Consider the following 27381-nt stretch of genomic DNA (forward strand, 5'->3'; position numbering starts at 1 on the left):
TTTGTTTGGAAAAAAAAAGATTTTAGTTCGGTTTGCATAAAATAATCACAAAAACGAGATTTGAATTGAGTTTCGGAAATGTTTGCATATCTCCGACAATCGATTAAACTGTCTCTGTATGTCCTCACCTGGCTGTCGCAGAACTCCTACCATCTGACAACGTGATAGTTGTCAAATTCTGCAATAAAAATAATATTTCTATGACATTTCCACAAGTTTATGCTGTAGAAAATAATGTTTTTAAAATAAATAAAAGCAAACAACAATTATTCGATGTAATTGAGTAATTCGTGACATGTTCATAATCAATGGCATGGCATTAATCAAAACTTCCAAATCTCGAAGAAATGAGCGCTTTCAGTATAAACTACCATCTTCACGTTTGTTATTCTTGCATGCCACATTCCGTACAGGTTTGTGGTCATACGTCAAGTGAAAAGGAAAGCAAAAGAATAGAGGCAAATTAAGCCACTGATTTGGGGTGGAATTTTTGTGATAATCTATCGGTATAATTGGTTCCTATTCACCGTACCTAGGGTGTGATTCAGTTCTTTCGTCGCGCCGAAAGTAGCGAAACATACAGTAGCTCTTGCAGAGAAAAAGGATGAGCCGGAATGGAAGGTAAAAATCGCACCTCTATGCTTCCATCTTGTGACCCATCCCGGATATATGTTTGCAGTCTGGTAGAGCTTTTGTGGTCCATTTGGCAAATCTAGATGTCCGGAATGAATAAGCTTTCCCCTTCTACTAAGCATGATCATCAAGGTTTGCAGCGGCACGTTAAACTAATAATCGTTATTTCCCATCTCTTTCCGGTCAGGCGTCGTAGTCGAAGTAGAAGTCCTCGGGGACGGGGTGGATTGGTGGGAAGTCGGTATGAAATCGGTAAACTGCAGACGCTCAGGCCGGTGCAATGGTCCCAGTTAAAGTTGGAAACGATCATACGTGAACCGTATCGTTCCAAAGCATCCTACCGGCGTTCCGAGCGTGAGATTTCCGAGTGGCGTCGAACGAAGGAGATAACGACGAAAGGTCATGATATTCCCGATCCCATATTTACCTTCGAAGAGTCCGGGTTTCCGGCGGAAATTATCGACGAGTTGCGGTATGCTGGGTTTACATCGCCAACGCCAATACAAGCCCAGGGTTGGCCGATTGCATTGTCCGGACGGGACATGGTTGGTATTGCGAAGACGGGCTCGGGTAAAACACTCTCTTACCTGATACCTGCCCTGATACACATCGATCAACAGCCGCGACTCCGACGAGGTGACGGACCAATCGCGCTAATTCTAGCACCAACGCGCGAACTAGCGCAGCAAATCAAACAAGTGGCCGACGACTTTGGACGTGCGCTAAAGTATAAGAATACCTGTTTGTTTGGCGGTGGGAAGAAACGAAAGCAGCAGGATGATTTGGAGTATGGAGTGGAAATCGTCATTGCTACACCTGGCCGGTTAATCGATTTTCTGTCAAGTAATCAGACGAACCTGCGACGCTGCTCGTACTTGGTGCTGGACGAAGCCGATCGTATGCTGGACATGGGATTCGAACCGCAGATACGCACCATTATCGAGCAGATTCGTCCCGACCGCCAGACGCTGATGTGGTCTGCAACGTGGCCAGACATAGTAGCCCGGCTTGTGAAGGATTATCTGAAGGATTACGCACAGATCAACGTCGGATCCTTGAAGCTGGCAGCGAACCATAACATCCTACAAATCATCGATGTGTGCCAGGAGTACGAGAAGGAATCAAAGCTAAGCATTCTGTTGCGCGAGATTATGGCAGAAAAGGAATGCAAAACGATTATCTTTATCGAAACAAAAAAGCGCGTGGATGATATAACGCGAAAAGTAAAACGGGATGGTTGGCCGGCTCGCTGTATTCACGGAGATAAATCACAAAACGAACGTGATGCAACATTGAACTGTACGTCTCGTTTTTGCTCAACTGCATCGAGCACAGCGAAGTAACATAAATGGTCTCATATTTGTCTTTCTCTCTTGTAGCATTCCGTTCCGGCAGGACGCCGATTTTGATTGCCACTGATGTGGCAGCTCGTGGTCTTGGTGAGTATCTTGTGTTAGAATTTTTAGGCGGTAGCCTCGAAGATATTGGGGCATTGTGTGTAAATGGATGAGAAAGAAGACATTCGTAGTGACAAGAAAATGATGCAAGTGTCACGATATACCTTTTATCGTTTTAAACATGGCATAAGTGAAATTGTGACGTCACGTTGAGCATGTGCAAACTTAAGTGCATGATCTTGAAGAATTAAATGTAGCACTGGGACGAAATTGAATTGATAAGGTTAAGCTTTCAGTCAATTAGTGTCCAACGTTTAAATTTTTGCCTACATCGGATAAATGAGTTTCGTAAATGTTAACGTTGAGTACAATGAGCTATTAAAATTTGCTTTTGAGTTATCAGGATCAAATTATATTTATTGAACAACTCACCTACAATATCATGCATTTAACGATAGTGCAATTTAATGTCCGTGCAACTTATTCGCTACTTTTATTCCTCAAGTACCCGAAGAAGCGCTAACAAGTAAAATCCGGCCTCCCATTCTATCCTTCCAGAGGCACACACTCACGTCTGCCTTGAAGAGAAGCAATCGGCCGTTCCGTACCCGGCCGTAGCGCACGGGAGCAGAACAGGCGCCGGTTTTTGTTGGGGAAGGATAGCGAGTCAAGCCAATGCTTAACCGCATCGGTGGCAGACATCGGTTGCGCTCCTTGCAGGTGTTTGTGGGTGCGATCGTGCCGAATGTGTCACCTCTGTGTTTCCGGCTCAAGCGGACGACCAGAGAATACGACGCATCCGTGTACGCGCATCATCGCATCTTCGTTCCATCTCGTCCGAATGCGTTGCGTGCCCCAATGCCTGGATTGTGTAGTTCTTGGCATTTGCGGGCACGTCGACGTGGCACGTGCAAGCAGACTCAAAAGGATCGGCGGCTGTATAGGAAGCCCTGGGAGAGACTGGCCGACAAACCGGCAAACAATCGGCTCCGATGCTGTGGCTGCTCTATGGAAGAGTTGCGTCGGCGTGATGATGGCCGATGTCGGTGAGCTCGGTCGGTCTTTCCGGGCTTTACTGCTGTGGCTGTTGGCCCTGTCGTTGCTGCTGCTACTACTGCTACTGCTGCTTCAGCTGTTATCTACACCTTCTTCTGCTGCTACTGCTACTGAACATCTTATCGTCCACCAGTAGCGTGTGCGTTAATGCTTTCCCTGCTTATGTGGATTGGATAAGCTTCGAAGCTGAGTTTCGTCAAGAGGGATCACATAATCATGGTTACTTTCACAATAACCAGCGACCGAAGGAAATGAAACCCTAGGAACTGATCGAAGTTGGAACGAAAGGAGTGTGACATATTCGCAAGCAGTGAGCGGTAGCGGCGACAGTTGGGTCAATGGTGCGGCTCTTCCCCGCGTCAGGAATCCCGTCCCACCCGGCAGACTTCTCTTCTTTTCGACGTTGGATCCACATTGCCATCCATCGTTCTGCTTGGTGGAACGATGGCGGTTAACGTGGTGGCGTTGGCGTTCGCAGTTCCTGCGGCGGTGACGAAGACGACGACGACAAAAACAGCGAGGGTGACAGCGTCTGCGGTGGTGTGGATGTAGCTGTAAAAGCTCGCGCTGGCTACCATTCTACCTTCTACCACACAAGAGCACCACCGGCAGTCGAAGAGTGAGAGAATGCTTGAGAGAAAGTTAGAGCACTCAGCGTGGTCCACTTGATCAAGGTTGATCGATAAGTTTTTTAACAAACAAACAGACAAGGGACAGAAGCCCCATACACTCATTTCGAAACTGTACCTAAAACTATAACTTTATCATTATTTTCTGTAAAATAGTTATGTTTGTTTCGTCGGGTTTTATCCTGCGCTGATTTTATGTTAGTATCTTGTTAGCTCATACATCTTCACAATTCCTCGCGTCGATTTCCTAAGTTAAGATCCTTTATCGACGCGGCAGTAGTCCTTCCTTTGAGATGAACAATTGAAACTTAACGCCTCGCTCGTGTTCAATCGTTTTTGTGTTATGATAACGTTAGGGTTTAAGCGTGTTTCTGTTTGTTCTTCCATTCCATGTTTTCGCGCCCGGCAGACTAATAAGCACTGTTTTTCTTCTTCTATTTATCTTTCTTACACATACGAACAGATGTGGACGATGTTAAGTTTGTCATAAACTTTGATTTTCCCACCACATCGGAAGATTATATACATCGCATTGGACGCACGGGAAGGTGCAATAACACTGGTACAGCGTACACGTTCTTTACTCCCAACAACGCGTCTAAAGCGCGTGACCTGATAGATGTACTGAAGGAAGCAAAGCAAGTGATCAATCCAAAGCTGGTCGAGTTAGCGAACATGAAAATCAAATCAAGAGGTAGGTTTCAATTAAAAATACTTCGAGTTCATATAATTACTTATTCCATCGCTATTCTGCTCGTCAAAGGTAACCGACACATGACGTCACGCTATCCACGGGAACGACGATCCCGAACGCGATCCAAATCGAAATCACGCTCACCCATACGTAATCGCAGGGCTGCTTTGCCGGATAGGCGTCGTTCACATACTCGTTCCCGCTCCCGGTCACGGACACCTGTGCGCCGCGCGTCGTTGGTTCGGCGAGATGTTCGTGCCAGAGTGTCGCCAGGACGGCGTAGCATTTCTCGCAGTCCGAGACGCAGTGGAAGTGTTAATCGTCGTCGTTTGATTCCGGCAACACGCAAACCTTCCCGTTCACCGCCTCCAACTCGCAGTTCAGTGACAAGCCGAAGAGTAAACGGGCGTGAGCTTAAAAATGGACGTTCGTTAAGTCGCGAACGAGACCGGGATCGTGATCGTGAAAGGGAGAGAGACCGGGAACGCGATCGTGATCGTACCCGAGAACGGGACCGAGATCGTCGTCGCCGCAGCCGGAGTCGCAGCAGAAGTCGCAACGGCAATGGTAGAGCATCATCGTACGACCGCTACTAGAAGCACAATGAGCAATGCTCAACATCGAACAAGGTATTGAAGAACAAATGTCAATCATATTGCTTTGAGAGTTAGTGGCACATAAGAAAAAAAAACAAACAAAAAGAGTTGATAGGCCAATACAATGCATTTTCATTCACTATCGAACAATACTCCCCATAGGAGTATTGAAAATGGGTTTTCTCTAGCCGACTGACAATCGTCGGAATAAAATCAATCACTCAGAAGTATTATGGATCGTCCATATTGTTAATGCGTGTCCAAATCGGCTGGGTCCTACGCCTGTCGTAACATAACATATACCCAAATGTAACCCTCATTTTTTACTGTACGTTTTGACACAAGAAAGGTTGGAAAGGCTATTCTGATACAAATTTATTTGCCAAAAATGCATTTTTCTGCCATTCGGTCATATGTTACGTGTTCGGTACGGACGCATCATCAAACAAAGCATCTTGAACAATCGGAACAATTCCTAAGGAAAAAGTAAGTTTTCTCAACACGAGGAGTAAAATGTTAGACAAGCAATCCTCGCCTTTAGACGTAAATTATAATTTAACATCATAGAAAGGAATGAATGAAAAGGATGAGAGTTAGGAACGCAGATTACAAATTACAACAGTACCCGGTGGCCGGAACAAAATCCTCCGAAATATACTCCTCTTTTTAAAACGGCAGATGTTAAGGAATATAAATGCATTTTGTAGTTACGTTTTTAATTTTACACCACAAAATCGTTGACAGTTGTGAGGTAAGGTAGGTGCAGGTATAGGCGAAAGTTTTTTTTAGTTATTTACTAGTGAACTTTATGCAATAGGTAATACAGATCTTGAATCAGACATTGTTTGGATTGCAGTGAGATGAAGGAACAGAGTAAGATGTTAGGAAAAAGAGCAACATCGTAAACGAGGGCCATAACGGAAATGCAAATAATCGGTCAAACAGAAGATAATCGGTAATGTACAGCATAACAACATGTCCAGTCTGGGCTACAATGTTGGGGGTTCGCATCTTCCATCACTGATTATTCGGCTTTAGGTAGCTCAAAGTTACAGATAGCCAGTCAGTTACGCAAGCCGATCGACCGAATATGTTTGTTGAGCCAAAAAAGAAGAATAAGGTATAAAAATAGCGATATAACCAGGCATTCGTAACTCTTCCCCATTCCTATGCTTACTTATGTACATTTGATGAAACGAACCCTGTGTAAAACATGTTCTTTTAGTATATTTGTTTCTTCAAGTTCTAGAATACCAACAAGAATTTTATGATTGGCGGATGTGTTCAAAACGACTTTGGTTATTTTAGGTTGAACACCTTGCGTAGGAGCTAAAGATTATTTACTTAAAGGCAGCATTTGTTTCGTTTGCCTTTATGGAAATCGAGGGTGACATACTCTCATCACTTAAACAACTAATGTAGCATGGTTCATCCATTATTAAACGCGTACTGAGGAACTTAGCAGATTGCATTTGCGACTAATGTGGTGTGTGTACGATTTTGTCTAACAAAAATTTCGGTATGAATAAAAGTGTACGTATATGTAAACATGATAGTTTCTCAAAAAAAAAAGACAGTAATATTAGTTTAAGGTTAGATTTATTTCCTAGTGTCACTTAATTTCGCACAATGTTTCACAATTATTGCTGCTGGCGTTAGATGGACGGTCACAGAAGCCACTGTCGATTTCGTTCATCGGTTAATCTTATTATTATTGTTTCAATTTCTGTCCGTTTTGTTTCACTGGCGCTGTGCGATGGAAAGCTTTCGGAGATTCCGTTTTACATTCTGTCCCTAAGCTAGGTTTTGTTAAATTTTACTAACAGCGTTTCTTTGTCTCTCCGTTAGTGTAAGCGTAGCCATCGCGGACGGCTTTTATGAAACATCCGAATACGACCCAGTTCTGGACTTTGCTTGTTTCCACTCTGCTCAACCCTGTCAGTTCTTTACGCGCAATTAAACAGTAATTAGACTAGCATAATCTTATCTTACTGCGGCTAGAGCTGCGTATGCATTAGCGCAACCTTGCCGATGATCTCGTGTCGATGATCCTCGGGAGGATTTTTAAGTTCTTCCTGAATTCTGAATTCCGTTCCCTTACTCTGTACTGTTTTATTGTCCGTCCACTATCGTGTCGCGATTCGCATTGAGTCTACGTTTGCCCTTGTTCGCATCGATCTCCCTAACATCATTGTAAAATGAATTGTTCTCTTGTTGAGCACATTAAAAATTTGTGTAACATTTTGCTTAGCCTTCCTTTCGCGTGCAGCAATTAGTATTATCAAGCCGTTCTTATTAGTAACTAATTTGTTCATCGTTCAATCTTGCGGTGTTAGCAAAAGTGAGTTTGTTCGATTCGTTTAAAATTACATCCAGAAAAACCGCTTCTAAAAAAACCTGGAACATTCCAATTCTGCACGAAGGTTTCATCCTCCATTCATTTTTTTGATTGTTTGTCGCTGTATCAGATATTTACAACTTGTACGCAGATCCTAAAACAAGTTCTCCGGTATACAATATATCACTTTACTTCCAATCATGTGATATCTTGCCTCCAGTGCAATGTTCGTCCACGGTCGGCGACGACCAAAGTGGAAGTAATGGAAGGGAATTTACCCGAACACTTCCACTTCAGCCCGCCGAGCATGGCCGGAATCGATTGCAGTTTGGTTCCGGTGTGTGCGAGTGAGATCATGCTCACCGCGTGAGAAATCGAGAACTTTCAATGGCGAACGATCTCCAGAACGATCGAGCAGAGTACGAATAGTACGGAGAGCTGGCACGGCCAATCCTTCCGCCGTGACCCACTGTTGACGTCCTCGAAGGTGTCCTCTTCCTGTCGCGTAATCACCTCCCGAAACACGATCGTTTCCTCGACCTTGGCGCTTTCGTTGTCGAGTGAAGGAATGGTGGTTGCCGGTTCCATCACATCCGGCGTCCGTGCTGGCACGTGGTGAATGCTCTCGAACACATTCCCTGCGCGGCTGTTACGGGCCAGCTTCTGGTTGGTGAGCTTCAGCTGGCGAATTTTCTGATCAATCTCCGACACGGTGTCTGTGGTGGGCGAGACACAAAATGAGGGTGAGTACAGCGCTACACAAACGTTCCATAACGATCCCAACTTACTTTGATCCGCATTTTCATCGTAGTTCACCTTGATGAAGGTGGTCATTGTGACTTCGTACACCTTGTTCGGGTCGGCCGGTGCCACGCTGATCTCACGTTTGCGGCGCCCGAAAGCGGTCTGACCGTTGCTGCAGATCACACCCTTGCACCGATCGACGCAAACGTTTACCGTGCCGCGGAACTGCACGTACGTCGATTCGGGGAACTTGAAGGCCCGGAACTTTGCCGCCAGCAGGTCACCGTCGACGGTGTTGAAGTTTTCGAACAGATAAGGATCAACCGAACAGCTGCAACAAACAGACAGGATGACGAAAGCGCAAAAAAACGTTAACCGGTGTAACCTTTCGTGGCGGCGGTACGGTGAAGGGTGAGGGTCACCGGCACAACTTACCCGTTGAAAATGATCGTTTCCTCCTGGTATTTGGTGTCGGTGACGAGCATGTAGTTTACGCCCAGCCCGTAAATCGGTGCGGAACGGTTGTCGAGGAAAATTTCCATCTGAAGGTGAGCCCCGGGGCTAACGTTGAGGTCGCCCGATACCAGCTTGTCTCCCTGACGGATGGCAATGCCGAGCGACGGTTCTGGGGCATTCTCCGTAATGGAGGTCGTTATTTCGAGATCCCTGCAAACGAAACGCACGAACAAATGTGTGGATTAAGGGGTTTTGCCATTCTTCGCCGGCTCATCGTTCTCTTACTCAGGTTCCTGGAAGCCAGCCGGCAGGACATCCCGCTTTACAATCCCATGCGTAACATTGTAACTTGGCCCGGTGGTGATGCATTTCACGCTCACGATCTCCTTTCCAGTCTCCGGACCGGCTTCGACGATGATACGATGGTAGAATACTTTCTTCCCCTGCAAAATGAAGCAAACGTGCCGGCAATTGCAATACACCGTGCCATACCAAACTTATCGCTGGCCGTCCCATGAACTTACCGTAATTTGATTGATCACACGCGTTACGCCACAGTCGTAGATGTTCGTCAGGGAAAGCTCAAAAACTGCCAGGTTTTCCCGTATGGTCGGTTTGCATTTCGGATCGGGATAACCCTTCATGCCGTCCAGGTACACGGAGTCGACGGACACATTGTTTGCCGGCAGTGCTACATCGACGCGCATCGTTTCGTCCGCACATGTTACCTTGTGGGTGGCTGCAAAGAAGTCAATGCGGAGAGGAAAAATCGTTGGTAAAACACAGGCGCATAATTAAAGGGGAAAATCCGTCCCATCTGACTGTGGAAGTGGGGAGCGTGTAGTGCGTACGAAACAAGGGATCCTAATTTCACGTGAGTACTTCAAACCACAGGTGCAGTAACGGAAGCTAAGTGCTGTTTTGTTTCCCATGATCGCCGGCGGGGGCTAAAGCCCAGCAACACACGAATGTTGGCGCCCTTCACATGAACATCATCATTTTATCAACCAGCCAGCCAATCAATCTAAACAGCTACTGCTGATATTGATCGTTTGGCCAATTACTGAAGGGGGACACAGTGGACGGTGCATCCACGTCGCATCGAATGTGTTTCTTCCGTGTCACGATTCTTTGCCTCGCAAACCGGTTCGATACGTTGCGGCAAAATAATTGCTTTCACGTTCTTAACTCGCTGCTAAGGGGATGTTTATTCTGTTGTATGGAAAATGCAGATTCATACAATGCGATGTAGGAATTATTAACTAGATAAATTATTATCATTCTCATTGTTGTGTGTGTTTTATTTGTGGAAGTCTCAAAATGTTCTAGGTCACCCGAAGCTTGACTTGTACTGAACCAAACGAAACTGTGACGGTAACATTGGAGCATATTTTCATTTAGCGTTCCACTTATCGTGATGCTGTGAAAAAAATGCTTTATATGATTCATTTACCGCTCGGTCACTGCATGCATGGTCCTTCAATTTCCTCTTTGTCAGTTTATTACTTAGCGAGTTGTCACGATGTCATCCGTTATTAGCTTCAATTGCATGGTATCGGTGATTGGTAGCCTTTAGGTCGTACGCAAACAGCAAAAGACACCAAGAAAAGAACCAAGATTTATAGAGAGGGATGCAAACGTGTTTGATAACCAGCCAACGTGGAGGCAAGCGAGTAGAGATTTGTAATTATGACGTTCGGTTGATGTTTTCTTCCGCTCACGGAAATGCAGGGTGAGCATTCCAAAGATGAGGGCCACATTTAACGCTGTGGAGCTCAGGTGCTAATAGGACGTCATTTGAAGGCGCCTATTATCGTGTACCGCCAGATTATGGGTCACTTTCGTCTCGTTTATCGGCAGATACTGTGATTGCTGTGTTCGATCTCGAACGCACCGGAATTCTATGCAGTGGGTGTGAATGCGTGCCGGAAAGAGCATACCGCAAGTAGTTCACCCATCCCATCCTTTGGTAACACCAAAACGGAAAAGCTTAAACGAGCATCTGTCGGGTCGGTTTAGATTTATGCGCGATTGTGGCGCTTGAAAACAGACCCGCATTAGTGGGCTCGAAGAATCGAAACAGTATTAGAGATGCACGGTCCAAAAATGGTTTCTTTCCGGATGGCTGTCACATGCTGTGATCTAGATTTATTATTGAAAACAGAATGGGAATGCTCGCATACTTTGTATATTTTCAATCTTCGGTGTAGGAGTGGAAATCGATATGCAAGACAACGCCGGTTGATCTAAGATAAGCCGACATGGTGAAACTGTGAACAGCTTCCAATAGTAGTCGGCAAAATGATTGATGATTCTGGAGATTATTTAATTTATTTACTCCTTTTACATAAAGTCTTAAATGTTGAGTGAAGCACAAAAATATTCATTAAATGACTGTCCATACCACACGCAAGAAGGTCAGTTTCTTAAAATGATTGCATTTTGTTTTTGGATCGTACGTTATTTTGCTGCGTCCAAAACGTGAACTGAACCATGGTGGCTATTTTAGGAAAGTTGCTTATCATCCGATCCTCGGTCAGCATGGTTTTATTTTCCTTTCACAACCAGTCCTACATTCTTCCCGAGGGTCACAAAATCAATCGATCATTGCGAATGAGGGCGATCTTGATGTTCTGGAGTGGTTACGCGATCACCACTGTCGATCGTTTTGTACCGAGTGAAAGGTTTGGAACAAAAATAAATTACAGAACAATCGCGTGTGGATCGTGTAGAATTTTTCGATACATGGCGATACATTAATTATGCATCAGAGAACAGATTGCTACTATCATTTATCTTGGTTTTTATTGATTTTTTTAAATTTTGCAGATCAGTTGTTATATGCACAAGTCCGTATGCGGTACTGACTGTCAAGCTACGGGCAAATGAAAGCGTTATTATACACATGTTCTGACCGTATTGTATCCCAAAAAGAATGTCCTAATACAGCTACTCGACAGTGGTTTGAATTATAAAACGTATTGTACACCATTTGTGTCCCAGAAACCATGTTGCTTGGATCATCTCTCCTACCTGCAGTCTGCAATTGCATTCCGTCCCGATCGTTACTATTCCAAAAATGGGATCGCGGTTCGTCTTTTTTTCCTTCGAAAAATACTGGACAACAATTACATGCCCCAGATGGGAAAATTGATCCAGGTTGCTATAAACGGTAATCCGGTACGCTTCAATCAATTGCTGTCCCAGAAACGGTCAATGCGTGCGCTATGTTCCCCGGGTTCCCGAATGGGGGCTTGCTATGATTACACCTGAGCGCGGACTACTGACTCCTCCAACAGGCAAACACACATCTCGCGAAGACGCTTACCTTACGCAACGCCCGCACCCGACCTGGTGCCAGGAATTTTCTTTTCTCTTAATTTTATTTTCTAGTCCACCCGGTCGTTTCTGATCGATCGATAATTGCTCCAGAAAAATAAATTAGATCAATTTCGGGGCGGCTTCGCTTTACCTCGATAGACGTTTGATTTTGATGCACTTGCTTTCGGCTCGACGTTGTTTCGCAGTGAAAGCAGAACAAAAAAAAGCAGATCAAACGATACGGAACGACTTCCCGAAAAAGAAGCGCGAAGGAACCTATCGAAAAACCATCAGATTGCGATCGGTCTCGCCGATATTACGTTCAATGTCTGGAACAGACGCCGACTGGATTGCTTAAAAAGTGAGATTTTCTTCTTGCTCAATAAAGTGCGACCAAGATCGTATAGAAGCTATAGGGCCTGGTACAAGAAGGTTTTTTGGGACGTTGATGAACAGAGTTGGGGTTTTCCATCGAACCTGCAATGCATATCGTACCAATCAGATGGAACCAATGTAAATAAGCCACAAAAAGTTATCGAACGCTTCTTCCGCACTTGTTCAATAGCGGCGAAATTGGGTCACAAATCCGAATTATTGCATCGGCGGATGTAGTGTGTTCCATTTCCAAGCTTCGGCTCGGCGGGAAAAAGGGAAAGGGAAAAGCGGCAATTAGATCAAACTAATTTTCCTACCAATCCATCCGGATCGATCCTTACGGCTGCTGCATTCAATTCGTTTTCATTCTTCAGTTCCACAAATCACTCTGGTTTCTTGGCGTGTGGATCTTTTTAAAGGTAGGGCGGCTTCATTGCAGCACATGCAATTGGACACACTCCACAAATCATAGCTTTCGTAGCAAGGGACGTTTGGTCGAGATCAAAACACTTCCACCGCCATTGGCTGCATCTCAAGCATTAATGATGTTGTTGCTAACATTGAGCAAACATAACAACACGACCACAGTCCAAAACTTCCAAGAGACTATTCTTTATTATGAAGGTTCATTAAAATATCTTCCAAATCATTCAATGAGTAAAATATTTAAGAATTTTGTAATCCCAGACTCAATGCATGATGCGCATAGCTCAAAATTAGTCAACCATTCTCCAGCAATATCTAATCTCGTACTTATTCCTTCCTAACGCACAGCTTGCGGTACGCAACTTCATGGGAAAGTGAACTCTGGAAGTGAGATTCATTAATAGACCCCCTTCGGAAAAACACTTTCAAACAGATACAATAGTTAACTTCCCGTTGCGATTCATAATCAGAATCCACCCGCATCGGTGGCTGGGCAGCTCAGCTTGCTGTAGCGTCCTCACACGATCGACACCCCCCTCCCTTTCCTACCTTTGCTTGCTTTAGACCATCCCGCATTGGTTCTCTTCTTGGGGTTCGAGTTTTATTTTCCCCAACTCACGTCGGAGTGCGGGAGATCTCGTTAATCAAATCGCCGAGCGGATGAACCTGGCAGCTAACCCTAACTAATGAGTTTTCCATTCGCGTTTTTCGCGTTGGTTTGTTTGTGCTTTGTTAGTTGCAATGAGTTTCCTTCGGTGGTCGGTACGAGCGTGACCTACGGTGGTGATATCGAACTGCCAAGCCAGCCAGACACATGTCGGGGTTGCGACCAGCGATCAATTCAAAGCTGGATCAATCGAACGGTCGATCAGTCGGCGTGAGTGTAATGTGCAGTTTCTGACCGCGTGCTACTTTACGGAGGGCGAAGAAAATGAGTGGGCATATTTGAATGTAGGGGGGCAGGGTTTTGTTTTAGCACGGTCGCCCGTGATAATAGCTGTCTTACAGCTGCAACTAGGGTGGCATTAAACGGGCACGTTTCGGACCGGAGCCACCAATTACGATCGATTATGTTTGAGGTCAGTCACCTATTTCATTTCAACAGTTACGGTTGTTTCGTTTAGCTTGTCATCGAGCTTTTGCCCGTTTCCTGCTAGATCGGAAGTGAAATTTAGGATGCAATGGGACAAAAGTCCGGATGCAGTCGTTTCCTTCTGCTCATTTGCGATTAACGATTAACTACAATAATTCCGGGTCTGAAGCTAAGACAGCGAAAATGAACATCGAATTAAGATGCTTCCACAGGTGATGCAGGTCTTCCTGATCCGCTCTGGGAGGTAAACAGAGCTACCTTAGGTAATCGGAGCCGATTTACAAAGTTTTCCAGGTCGATAGGTGCTGAACTATCGAATGGCCCATATAAGTGGCCGAGCGCCGTGAAAAATGAAAACAAAAAAGCGAAACTAGGATAAGGTGATTAGTGCAGCTTACCAACCAATGTTTTGAGGGCCAGTGCCGAATGATGGTCAATTTGGTAGCTGCTTTCTTTGATGCAGCTTAGCTGACCAGCTGATGAGTTAGGGTACAATGCTTTATCGACGACTGTGATCAATGAGCGGGTCGCAAAAAACAATCATGTCATAATTCACTTACAAACAAAAATGTCAATCTAACTTTATTAAACCATTTAAGTTAAGTTCCTTTTCTTTATAAAGTAAGGTAACAATGTTCAAAATCTGAATTGAAAAATGTAAGGAAAGATTTAAAAGAAATACAGGTTCGTCGCTTGCTGTTGAAGTCTTTTGATATATCTTGGATTCATCATTATAATAATGTTTAATTTTATTATACAGAGTTTAATACACAACTGGGATTTCAATATGCAAAAAACTGATTTACTAATATCGCATACTAATCAGCAACGAGAAGGTGTGAGTGAGTGTGCCTGATCGATCGAGACTTCGTCAGGGCCAACAATTTCACCTTTAGCGCTGCCTCTAGCGCTGGGTCATGCCTAGCCTAGGAGTGTGGGGAACCGATTAGACGATCCGCAAAAAAAGTCATATCTGGCAAAACGAGCGTGCGCCACTGACCCCGACCCGCGATCATTTCTCCGCTCTCAGGCACTATATGGAAGTAAGCTGGGTGTGTTGCTGCACGACTGCGAGGAAAACAGATGCTCATTTGGTTGCTAATACTGATATTGTATTTCATCTAAACCACAAGCAGCTGTATGGCTGGCTTACGCTTGATCGATATCTTTTGTGCTTTATGAGCGGGATTTTTTTAAGGTTCGTGCAGAAAATGGAAATTCAATAATAAATTATATCACCTAAAGAGATACATTTGCAAAAAAAACACACACACATTTCCCCTAATTGTGATGCCACTTCTTTGCGCAGTTTTGTTTTTTTTTGCGAACAATTGCAAGACGTGATTATCTTTTGGTACATTTTCATCGGTTTTTCATTCCCATGGTTATGCAAAATTAACCCCCGACCCGCAACGGATGGCGCTGTAGTGGAATTAATGCGTGTTAAAGGTGTGGTACGGCATCGACACACCATTAACACCGGTCATTACAGTACGCAGCGCTTCATGACTAGTAATGAGCGATTGAAGTGCATCATACTCGTACCAGATACGCGTACGCAGCTTGATGCGTACAGATTCTCAACATAGCATGATCGAAGAAACGTGTCGGCCTTGGACGAAACAAGACGCCCCTAGGGGACGTGTTGTGCTCCAGTGCAAAACTTATCAATTACACCTTTTACAAGCTGATAAGATGAACGACGCTTGGTTAACAGCATCGACAGCATCCTCACATTGGCCACGATGGGCAAATCGATGGTAATTTATGCGATGCGTAAGCGACCAGGTAAGGCACCTTGATTATGACAGCGCCTACAGGTGGTGCAGCGCAGTAGGCCAAACCATGCAAAACATTAATTAACCAACACTGCTGCTTACTCAGTCACGGGTTTCTGTATGATTGTATCGTGCTCATCCGACGTTCGGTGCTGAATGAAGTGATTTTAATCGTGTGGAAGCATTTATAATGCTCGTGATTAGAATATTAATTGCGGATAATTTAATGAGCATTCATATGCTTCTGCCTGTTGAAGTTCTGGATTGTTTGAGATGATAATCTATTGTTTGCTCATTTAAAAGGGTCTGCAGGCAGTTGATGGATGTTAAGTGGCATCGACCGGTCGGAATGTTTTGCAGGATGCTGTTTCGGTTCAAAGGTGTCCGTAAGGTGGATGAGTATTTAGGAATTCGAAAAAAAAAATAGCATTTTCGTACATTGCTATCGCACGAGCACTACACATTCCAATTTTGAGCCAACTTCATCGATCGTTCTTTATGCGTATGCTTTTGCTATTTGCTAGGTGTGTGTGGTTGTTTTTTTATTTCGCTCAGCCTGGAACCATGCAGATATCATTGGCAAATGAAAGGTACATGTTGCCCATCGGTATGGTATGAAAACCGTACGGTTGAACATAATTCCATCTACAGCTAGGTGATTTTTATTAGCTTGTCTATAATTGAAAATTACCCACCAACTGAACAATGGCTTACCAACGGCATCGGCCGCGAGATAATCAATCCAATCGTCCGGTGGTTAGCTGAGCCTTATCGAACAAAACTCCATGCTGCAAGTGTTCCTCAACTTCCTCCAAAGCATATGCAAACGAAATAGTGAAAGATCCAAACTGTGGCTTCGGATCAACCGCACACCGAACCAACCGATCCCGAACAGCTGCGCATCGAGCGAAATAAAATGGGCAAGTTGCGAAACCGATCGGGGGATCGTAATTCCGACTCTCAAACGCGTGTTGATACAGTACAATGGGAGGGAAAGATCCGAATGCCGAGATCCCTTACGATGCTAGAGAGACAAAAATGGGCGCTGGTCAATGACCAACGATGGTGGTGCTGTCGATGGATTTTTCCGACAAGCTGAACCACAGATAGCATTGTGTTTTTTTAACATTATTTCTATCTGGCAGTCTCAGAATTAAATACGGAAAACAGAATTCTACTCTGTAGGGGGAAATTCATTCTCCTTCCCAACTGTGACAGGGTGTTGAAGAATGGAAAATACTTTCCACTTTTATTTGCCGTTCCCAGTCTGAATATCTCAACTCGAAGGGATTATTATTCCCCAAAGGGCTAAAGGAGACCTTGTTGTTTCCTCAAATGAGCAGAGCTTGTAGGGTATTAGCTCTGGCTCATGATTTTTGTGGTAATGGTGTAAATAAGGGTGAAAGCATGAGCGATTCACATCGTTTCTTAGAACAAATTCAATTTGGCTGCAAAGGATCGCTGAAAGGTGAAACAAAATAAAGGAAAATTTACAAACCTCATAAAAACCCCCCTTCTCAATTCCGAAACACATGCTGTCGTAAAACAAAGGAAGAGAGAGTGAAGAAACGGTTGTTAATGGTTTTGTTTTCATTGGTTGCCATTGAGGCAACATTTTTTTCTCGTTGTGTATTCGTTTCCCTCACGACTCACAAGACCGTTTTACGCTCGCTATGGAAATTGCTGAGAATTTTCCCATGGCAGCGTTCTTCAACGTGCGTTCGTTCATCGGACTGTGCATGGATTTTTGTAAAAGTATTTTGCCCAGAATTTATTTATATGCTTGTGCGATTCTGCTGCTTGACCCCGCGCTGAACATAAAGCGCTTAACTTTCTCTGCCAGTCTCTCTGTGTCGGCAAGTAAGAGAAACATGAGAACTTTGCTTATTCCAAGCTAGAATGCGTATGAGAATGATTATGAATGTTTTCTCTGGGCCGGTAGTGGTTCGTTATCGTTAGTGTTAGAAGCGGCACTGGCCGTAACAAATTGCTGCAATGCCCGTTACCAACCATAATTGGACGTGTCTTAGTTAAGGAATATATTCTATATGAGATGAAACCGATTTCCTTGACTAAATCATTCTGCCTGGAATGTTACTTATACCATTAAAATATTTTACAAAATTTTAGATTGAGCTGATTAAGAATATTTTGTGGTTGTTTTTGTTTATTCCATCAAATATATTTTAATTCCATTCTGTGATAGAACGCATGGCTTTATAATAGTTTATAATTCAAGAAGAACCGCCAGGCCATTTTGGTTTCATAATAGTTTTAATATAAACAAAAAAAGCATTAAGTAAAATAGAAAATGTAGTTAAAGTAGTATTTTTGAATAGAGTTACATACATTATAAACACCAATTTTGAATCACTATTTGCACACCGTAGTAAAGAATGCATTTATGTTACTAAGCTCTGGTGCATGATCTTCTTTGGAGCCACTATTAATATTCATAGATTTTGCAACCGATTGTAGCTGTCGTAAGCATCCGGCAGTCCGGGAAGTTATGTACATCAATAGTACACAAAGCATTCCAAAGACATAAAACACCGGCACCGGCAAGCGGTTTTGCATCGTGTGCACAGGCCACGCTTACAACCGAAACAATTGCCCATTAAAATCGTTCAAGTCGAAAGTGATTAGCTTCAAGCACATCGATCGATCGAGCACCATTCCCAAACCGCAACGGGCACGAAACGAAATCGCACAATTCCAGGGGCCAATCGACCTGTTCGTGAGCGGACTTCGTCTTCTTACGTGCCGAGCAAACCTGGTGCCTGTTTTGCATTAGAACGTTGCAAAGGAAGAGAACCATTCCCCGCAAGTGGTATATCCCGTAAGAATTAAGCGCGCCAACCTGCGCCCATCCCGATAGGTGGTCGATCGTTAGAAATCAGACGCCGTGTGACGTTCACGATGATGTAGATGATGATGCGAGATTCTCCACCTTTACGGTTATGGGGAATTGTTTTCTCGAATAGAATCGATCGTCGATCGTCGGGGAGGAAGAGCGGGAAGACTCGGCAAGGTTGGGGTGCGGATTTGTTTGCAAATGACACGACCCATCGTTTCGATGGAAGTTCGGGCAGGTTTGCGAACGAAAAAGGTGCGAAAGGTGTTCAGAACAAATTGAACAACATGATTCCGCGAGAAGTGTTTCCGAGTGTCGTTTTAACGGTTCTTACGTCCGTTGACCGTCATCAACTCCCGCAGCACGTTAGCGGAGTTTGTGGCATGGAAAATGAGCAGTTCGATTCACCGCCCATGGAGTCGTGTGTCATTTCGTAGGTGACGTTTTACTGTGTGATCCTCCCAACCAGGTTTAGTCTGGTTTTGGATGTTAAAACTATAATTTGGGGATATAAAATCCTACCATTAGCACACGAAGAATGTGTTATGGATCAGTATCGGCCATTATAACGATCTTTAATTGCTATTTGCTTGTCATTAGTGCATATAAAAATGATGAAACACATTTTTAATCAAAATCTTCATGAAAAACAAGAAGGGTTGTCGCAGCGATATAATCAAGTCAAACCATTAATGCAACACAGTGTACGCTTTGTTTCGTAGTATGATTATTACACGTTCGGTGCAGCTACAAAGCACTTACATCTCACGGGGCTTAAAACACCTGGAACGTATTGTACAGCACTGGTATTCAGAAGAATTTTCCCATCCGGAGAAAAAAATCACTTCGCAAATAAGGGTATTTAGCTTTCATTCCATCCAACAATAAATGTACCAGGTCTTTGCGGTTGCCCCAAGATTATGCCTTGAACTACAAATGCCACCGCGTTCTGATGCATTGCGTGTTAGCATCTTTTCCCCATGTTACCGTTTAGACTGTTTGTTCTTTGTATTGGATTTTTTTTGTTGAAGTCAAAGAACCAACTGCTATTATCTATACCGTGGCAAAGGTTATTGTCCTTTGGATGCATTGGATGCTACGTGACTTGTGTTCTCCATTTCTGCACTACTGTTTCAGGTTGTTTTTTTTTGCGGCAAAAAGAAGCCCAGCGCCCAGCTCTTTAACTCCAAACATCGGTACGTCACGTTTGTATACCATTTTCCAGATCGTAATAACTGCAAATCATGCGCAAGTGATCTTGGTAGGATTGTCTGGCCAAAACTTAAACCTATCATTACAAATCTGGATTCGTTGAGATTGAATTGTTATGCTGAACGATGCCTCCAACAATTGCGATCGTTCTGGAAATAAGAACAAAATTAGAATAGCTAGAAGCAGCCAGAATTACATCTCTCTGAAGAATCACGCAGTATAGAATCTTCTCATGCAATATTGTACTGTATTAATACTTCAAATTTGTTGTTGAAAGCGATAAAATAACTTTCTTTAATTAAAAAATTTTTTCTACTAGTTTTTACCTTTTTATCTTCAGCAAAAACTGTTGTAACAACATAATATATAACAATAAGTTACAATACGTTTGATTGCAAAAGAAGTGCTTGATCGTGTTAAAGTTGAAGTAGATCGCTTTACGATGCTGATATAGCAGTAACCGATTCCGATAAATGTCATAATGCAGTAAACGAACTTCGTCACGATTCGTACATTCGTTTATAAATCGAATGCCCAACGATTCCTTCTTAAAAATGGGCAAAACAAAAGAACAAACCATCTGAAATTCACATCAGATGAGCGTTCGTGCATCAGTTGAACCATGCCGACATAGAATAATCAATCAATTTCCTTTTAGAATGGATGATTATTGAGAGTAATGCTAGCCGCACGGCTTGGCAGGCACGGTATATTTATGCAATCGAATGTGTATGCATTTGCTTCGTGACCAGCGTGCCCCATTGTGTTTCGATTGAACGAGGAAGATTATCATTTGCAGCATTATTTCATTGTTCTTGTGGAATCGTTCTATTTTGTTCGTCTTTGTCAAATGGATACGTGTTGAGGATTTTCAGCACGTTTCATGCGTTCAAACCGGAGACAAGCGATAAAATTTATGAAACCATTACGTTTTTTTTGCTGCCCAATCATGGGGAGCAATGTGAATGAAACCTATTTTGAAGATGGAATAAAACGCTTAAAAGAATTTTCGTCAAAAGCACTGCAGATAGTATACAATATTTTTTTCTAAAAATGTAACGTCAAAGAATCTGTCGCCAACTTATTTTTCCCGATCTTCATAATGATCATCACCATTGAGCCGATTAACACCCTTGATTAATCTTTTCCTGAAGCTTTTCCCCTTCATTTCCAGCTAATGATGGGAGCGTGTGAAAAAAAAACAAAACAAAAAATCAGCCCAAGCACGCACCACGACCGCGAAACATCAATTGGCACGGTGAGCAGCGTTTAATTTTCCGTTCCCTTTCTTGGATGATTGCGAACCGCGTGCTCGATGTGCGGTTGGTATGCATTGTGCTGTATCGGCATTAATTACCCGTGACCACGAAGACGATGACGATGACAATTACACGCGGCGCGACGGGACGACGATTGTAGCGAAGATTATACAGCGTAACAGATAAACCATCGATCGGTATTTGCTGAAATCGGCCATTCGACCACTGGTTCTGTGCTGAATGGGAACTAGGGTAGCGGAAAAGGTACATTGCTAACCCAGTAATGTGCAGCGTGAGTGTTAAGATCGGTACATACGTCCCTTTGATTGGGATTCCTAGCACCCGGTAAGCTTTATTCCGCATGTTGGAATACACACGATCAACATGAATTGAGGGGCACAATGTGAAAATTTTTGTTCCGTCATTGGAACTAATAATAAGTGTCCAAATTAAGCGTAGTAATCGCCTCATGGCACAATCGGAAAGAACCACACTGTTCATGGGTGGTTTGAGTGGAGCGCCTATTGTGACCGTATGAATTATAATGATACTTAATTGTGTTTGTATTTAAATTTATATTCAACTAATTCTTCAGAATTGTCATATGTACATGAGCCGTCAGCACGGCATATGCCATTTTATTAAATTCGTAATATCAAAATTAACAGCAAGTTTAAAAATTTAAGTCAAGTAGGCTAATAAGCAAACCCAGCTAGAAAAGTATAAAAATAAGAAAAATCTACAACAAAACATTAAAATATTTCATCTGTCATGTTGTTCATTCAACCCAACGAGACGTTTGAGGTAGAAAATCAGTTTTTAACGCCTCTTTTCATATTTTCGATCGAAAAGCAACGGTAGCTAGAACCTCTTAACCTGTCTTCAACCCGCCTTCTGTCTGTCCAATCGCACTTGCCTCCATTCTGTTTCACCCGAAAGTTAATGCGACCGGAGATTAAATAAACGAAAGGGAAAGGCTAAGTCGTGACAACGATTCGCTCTGGATTGAGTTCATACCGTTTGCTTCAAGAACTAGTGAGCCAGTTAGGCGGTATGGGCACCGTTACAGGGCAAAAAGTGGGTTTAATTCTACAAGCGATGTTCTTTAAAGTTCACTCAGCAGCTAAAGCGAAAATGTCCAGCAAAGGTTACGAAGTCAGTCGGGTCCGGGTTCGTCGCTTGCTACCACTACACGCGAGAATCACGCGCATTGAAGTCTTTCGTTTTAGGTGCCCTTGTGGACCGTTTTTAACGAGATACAAGGTTCTATAGTTAGGTCTCTGTCTGGAACTTCCTGTATGTTTTGCTTCAACTCGCAACGTTGTCCCCTTGTCGCACAATAAATGGGTGGCCTCTTTGCCAGGAAGGGGATGGTAGACAGATATAACTGCGCCGTTTAAAGCATGATTGGATTTGCCTCAGACTTGGTAACCACGGTTCAATGAAGAAAAGATAGTCCTGTTAATCAGGTATTTAAGCGCAATGAAATGAGAAAAAGGAAACCCAACCTCTTCCGCTCAATGTTTTCCGCGAAATGTTACACGGTTCGGCTTGGTACACCTGCTGCTGGGAGCAGTGAGATTGTCGCTTAATTACGTTCACTTTATTACGCGTGACGCGTGTAACTGCTGCAACCTGTCGTCTCTAGCCGGTTGGCCATGTGTGGCTTAGGGAAATATCCAGACAGTAAGCAAGTAAAATGGCCCGGGACAATTAAAAGCGAACCAGTGTAGGAATGTATTTTTACTCTAAATGAAGCTGCGTTCTTGTCAGGCATGCCATATTTGAAAACGGAAATCATATCAATGCACGGTGTGGCTGGTGGCATCGATGGACCGAGATTAAGGGCGGTTGAGTGTTAAGTGTTTGGGTTTGGGTTTCATGCTGCTGGAGTAAACGCTCTGTCGCCGTGCCGTAAAGTATGAGATAATGGTTTACCAGTGGCACGGTTTTCAGGACTGGTTGCCGTTTGTTGCATTCCGTTTAAATTGCAAACCTGATGCCTACGGTTGACCCAGACCAGGGAGCGCGTTAATAAGTTCACGAGACTCATTAGTTTATTTTAGTAGACGCGAAACAGTTGCTTTTACGTTTCCCGGCCATTAACGAGAGAGAGAGAGAGATAATTACCGAGCACTATTTAATCGAGTGCGAAACATGTGAACATTCCTGGGTTTCAAACATTGATATTCTCACACCAGCGAAAATAGTTTATATAAACGTATAAACATCGCTGAAATAGATCATTCACCAGCATGAAGGGCTTTCATAGCTTTCATTTGGCGTAACAACACAAAATGTAACCCTTTTGCAAGCGATGGACACAAGAGCCTTTATAGCCTGCTTCAATTGCTCTTATTCGTTGAACATTTACCGTTCACCGAAGTGGCAACCTCCGGCCTGGAGTAGTAACAACTTCATTAAACAAGTTACTTTTTATCTCTCTATTTATTTCGATTTGACCGTTTGCTATTCTGCCCGTGGATGCAAGAGCCAAACGAACGGGAGAAGCAAAACTTAGAACGGTTTGTTGTTTTGTCGTGCCTATCTACATACATCGCCACGGGCTCACGGATGGATGCTGTTAATCTGTTTTAGTTTATTTTTTTTCTTCCATGCCCACGAAACTCCTTGCAAGGAAAGAAACATGTGTATCGCGTAGCCCACTTCCAAGCTGTTGGTTCTTCATTTGTCATTTGGATGATGTTTATTTACCATCCCTGAACTGAACTAGGTCTTGATCTGTTCTAGCTAAGTGCAGCTGCAGCATGGTAGTTTATGTTTAGCTTTGCACCGGTCCACTGTCCAACATAAGGGTGAAAAGGAAGGTGAAGCTGGCAAGAAAGATTAAGTGTCCCGTTCGGTGCGAGTTAATGGTGTTGAAAGTATTTTATTACTTCCATCCAGATCGTCCGTCTGAGTGGCTTATTGCCAATGTTGTTGAAAGCCTTACCCAGTGGAAGGATCTGAGAGGGCTTCATGTCGATGTACAACTCTTGTATGAAGTGAGCCCTTGAGCTCAAGAATGATTGCCCGCTCCGTTGGAGGGTTAAGAGCTCAGAATGTGTTCCTGTTAGGGTGGGCCAGTGAGCAACACAATTCGTTGGGCAACACTTGAGCCAAGAAACGCTTGAAATGATCAATTTGGTTGTCAGCACTGATAATTTTATATTGTGGTGTATGCACCAGATTTATTGAAGGGTGCAACGGTTTTCTTTTTAAAAGGTGTAAGTTTTTTTTATTTATTTAATTTCTATTATGACGGCAATGCCGTATTTTCAAAAAAAAGGTGTAAATATTTCAGAAAAACAATAATGTTTTACCATGTAGTTACTAATAGCAAAAAGCAAAAAGCCTTGCTTATTATAGTCCATGCTATAATTTGGTCTAAAACTAAGAAAAAAACTAGTAGAGTGCATAAGTAGAGTGCAGTAATTGATCTTCCATAAACGATGTCACACCTCATCGAACCGCGATTTTCTGATGACAGGATAAGAACTAAGAGTGCATTTTTTTATTATACCAACTAGCGATGCGACAAGTGAATGGTTGCTGACAAATAATCGATTTCGTCTCGATCCATCGATTCGAGCGTACACAATATGAAAAAGTAAAATAGGAGCACGACTAAAACTAAACAATTTTTTAAAATAAAAATCACTCAACTGTATCCGATTTTTCAATAATATTTCTTCTGACGCTTCAGGAATGCTCGAACGTTATTTGCCTCTTCATAAATAATCGGCCATTGAACGGTTTGAAGAGGAATTTTATCACCTCTCCATCAGCTAACGAGCCCTTTTTCATTCTGCCTCTGTGCAGCAAACTCATCACTAGGTCAGTCGTGTCGCGTAATGAGCGCACTTGTGTCTGCCGACTTGCGTAACAGGTAGAACCACCGTACCCGTCGCACGTAGAATAGACAAACCCCCTCGAAACAGGCGACGGCTGACCGTTGGGCAGCTCTGGTAAAACAAAACGAAGCCCTATTTCTCCTTGCCCGGAGAGCCGGTTTAGCTAAAGGGATAACTGTTCCTAACGCCACAATGAACGATAAAGCGCAAACGGACGATTGCGTTTGCTTTCCCGGCGGTGGGCAGTCCTGCTGGATGAAAAAGGGCGCGTGCGTGAGGTGAGGGCGGAAGTGGTGCGCGGAAGATGATGTCCTCGTTTCTGGGTGTGGACACAAGGTAGAATCGTCCCGCTAGCGAAAAGGGTTCGAACGTGGCTACGCAATTGGCAAACGTAACAGATACGGCCGGAACTTGATTTACGACGCATTGCACAAGTTAATAAGTCCATAAGCGCGCGTGTGTGCGCGCGCGCACCCTCTCACACATAAGCACGGGAGTGTGAAAATGGCGCAAATGTGTGCTATGTTTTTCTTTGTAATGCTTTGTTTACCAAGTTTGCTCCAAGAGTGGTCGATCGAAGTGTGCTAGATTTGTGCCGCTAAAAGGGTCGAACGAATACGGATAGCTTGTACAAAACAATTCCGTACGGTGCTTTATGGGAGTATGGTGCGTTGTTTGGGTAAGCTTTATCGTTGTATGAAGTTGTATGATTTGATGTTGTATTTATTACTTTGTGGCTGAATCGTAACTAGGTATAGTGGGAAAATTATCATTCTTTCTCTTCAGTCAAATTAATTATGTTACAATTAGGAACAATAGATTTTAACTTTTATCTACAATTTTGCTGACTGCCGACTTCATAAGATTTCACTACCTTGTGGGAAATTAGTGAAGTCAGTCCTTACTACGAGGTACGTAATGCTTACTACCAAGCGATGGAATCTCAAGTTTATATTTGACAAGAATGTTGAATTATAGTTAACAAATACACTACAAATACATCAATAATCGTTACATCAATAATTATACGAGATCACCTAGTGTTAAATATAAATATAGTGTTTTTGGTTTTAGACTCGTTTGAAAGATAATATTATATATTTTTTTCTTAATAATAAACAAACATGACTATTCATGGCCAAACCGTCCGTGGATCATCTGTTTCGTGTTGACCCTCTTGACTAAAGGTTTTAATACATAAAACAATCTCCCAATACTAGGGAAGGTTTACTGTCTATTCTGAGTAGAATTTTTACAACAAAAATCATGTATATTAGGCTGAATCTTTAGTATACCGCAGTTAGAGCATCTTCGTAATATGAGCAAAGACACTTGCAAGATTACCCAATTTCCCAATCTTCCAGCATTGTTTTAAATTGTTAAACATAACTTAATACACACGTATGACAACACAAGACAACAATTACCAGGAAAAGAATCTGCTGACCATCTAAACAATAACTCAGTTTTTTGCAAAAAGCCTAAGCCGACGTTTACTTTACGGAACAGAAAATAATTCAATGTCAGCCAACATCCTGCATGCTGCTGTTGTGTTCAGTTTTTTTTTTCTAGCCTTACCATTGTTGACAGTGAATAAATTAATGTTATTTATTAAATGACTCCACATCGCACGACCAGAAGCAGAACAACGAAATGAAAAGTAGCTATTGTTACGCTCCAGTGCTTTTGGTCTCCTCCTGTGCTGTGGACTGTTCTAAAACCAAGTGACCGTGCTTGGCTACGATTGTTAAGTGAAACCAATAGGTATTTGCCAATTACGTCATTAGCTGGAGTACTTGGACGATTTTCAGCCTTCTGGTGCGTGTGTTTTGTTCCCGTGCGCAGACTAGTCACGTAAATCAACTCCCGTCGTGGTCGTCCGGTGCAATGTCTGACCCCAGCGCGTCAAGGTTACGGTGCGACTCGTCGAAAGCAATTTACTGCAGCCTTCGTCTCGTTCACTTTCCAGCAGTCCAGATGTCACGATCTCGGCTGCAACTGCGTAAATGCAATTTAAACAGCTACTAATGGCGCAATTCATTACTACTCCACAGCTGCTCTCGCTCGCGCCACGGATATGAATATCCTTTGCAAAGAATAATCATTTTCTCATTCATTTATTTAGTTCACGGTCACACAGCATTCGAATGGCTTTTGCGTGAAGCTAGAACGAGAGGGATTTATTCTGCTGGTTGCGCGTAAGAAATCTCTACACGGCGGAATGCTTTCACTGGCGAACGAAGGTGAACGCATCGTACTTGGGCGGCCATATTCGACCCATACTTGCTGCAGTGCACCGGCACAATGTTGACTTTTCTTGGACACCATTCACGAGCGAGCTCCGAACCTATCTTATTACGCGTTTTTATTCTCTCCGCTGTGCACAGCTATTTCCTCCACGCTATTATCGCCCCGGTAATCGTTATCATTATCCTGCAACATTCATCATTGCGAACATCAGCGGAAATGCTGTAATCATACGAATACGTGCAAATAGTTGAGAGCAATTTAAAGTTTTATTGGATTGCTTCAGCTGGGAAGGATCGTAGCATGGCAAAAATAATGTCCCTTTCTGTTCAGAGCATAAATTGTGCTCCGAAGACACGGCAACACGAATAAATTGGAGATCACGAAGTAAACTGAAAATGTATGTGATAGAAAAATGA

The 27381-nt window shown here is 43.2% G+C and overlaps 2 protein-coding genes across 3 annotated transcripts in view; one reads left to right on the forward strand and one right to left on the reverse strand.

Moving 5' to 3' along the window:
• Positions 1-453: 453 nt before the first annotated feature.
• LOC128304959 (uncharacterized) lies at positions 454-6543 on the forward strand. The gene is made up of 5 exons (XM_053042213.1): positions 454-621; positions 821-1932; positions 2013-2072; positions 4179-4409; positions 4479-6543. Exons 1-5 carry the CDS (start codon positions 605-607, stop codon positions 5003-5005), a joined length of 1947 nt encoding a protein of 648 aa, XP_052898173.1. The 5' UTR covers positions 454-604; the 3' UTR covers positions 5006-6543.
• A 60-nt stretch (positions 6544-6603) lies between these two features.
• Positions 6604-27381, reverse strand: part of LOC128304960 (uncharacterized) — a 47395-nt gene continuing 26617 nt past the window's right edge. For both annotated transcript variants that reach the window (XM_053042214.1, XM_053042215.1), the window contains exons 3-7: positions 9068-9282; positions 8829-8986; positions 8523-8753; positions 8132-8418; positions 6604-8059 (exon numbers count right to left, since the gene is read on the reverse strand). In XM_053042214.1, coding sequence (XP_052898174.1) covers positions 7728-8059; positions 8132-8418; positions 8523-8753; positions 8829-8986; positions 9068-9282 — 1223 coding nt within the window. In that variant the 3' untranslated portion in view covers positions 6604-7727. The remainder of the gene's footprint in view (positions 8060-8131; positions 8419-8522; positions 8754-8828; positions 8987-9067; positions 9283-27381) is intronic.

The sequence above is a fragment of the Anopheles moucheti genome, chromosome 3 (assembly GCF_943734755.1).
Source record: "Anopheles moucheti chromosome 3, idAnoMoucSN_F20_07, whole genome shotgun sequence".
Classification (NCBI taxonomy): Eukaryota; Metazoa; Arthropoda; class Insecta; order Diptera; family Culicidae; genus Anopheles; species Anopheles moucheti.

Coding starts and splice junctions, on each gene's coding strand:
- LOC128304959 (XM_053042213.1), top strand. Junction 1,933..2,012: donor ACGTGATGCAACATTGAACT/GTACGTCTCGTT, acceptor TCTCTCTTGTAG/CATTCCGTTCCGGCAGGACG. Junction 4,410..4,478: donor CATGAAAATCAAATCAAGAG/GTAGGTTTCAAT, acceptor TGCTCGTCAAAG/GTAACCGACACATGACGTCA.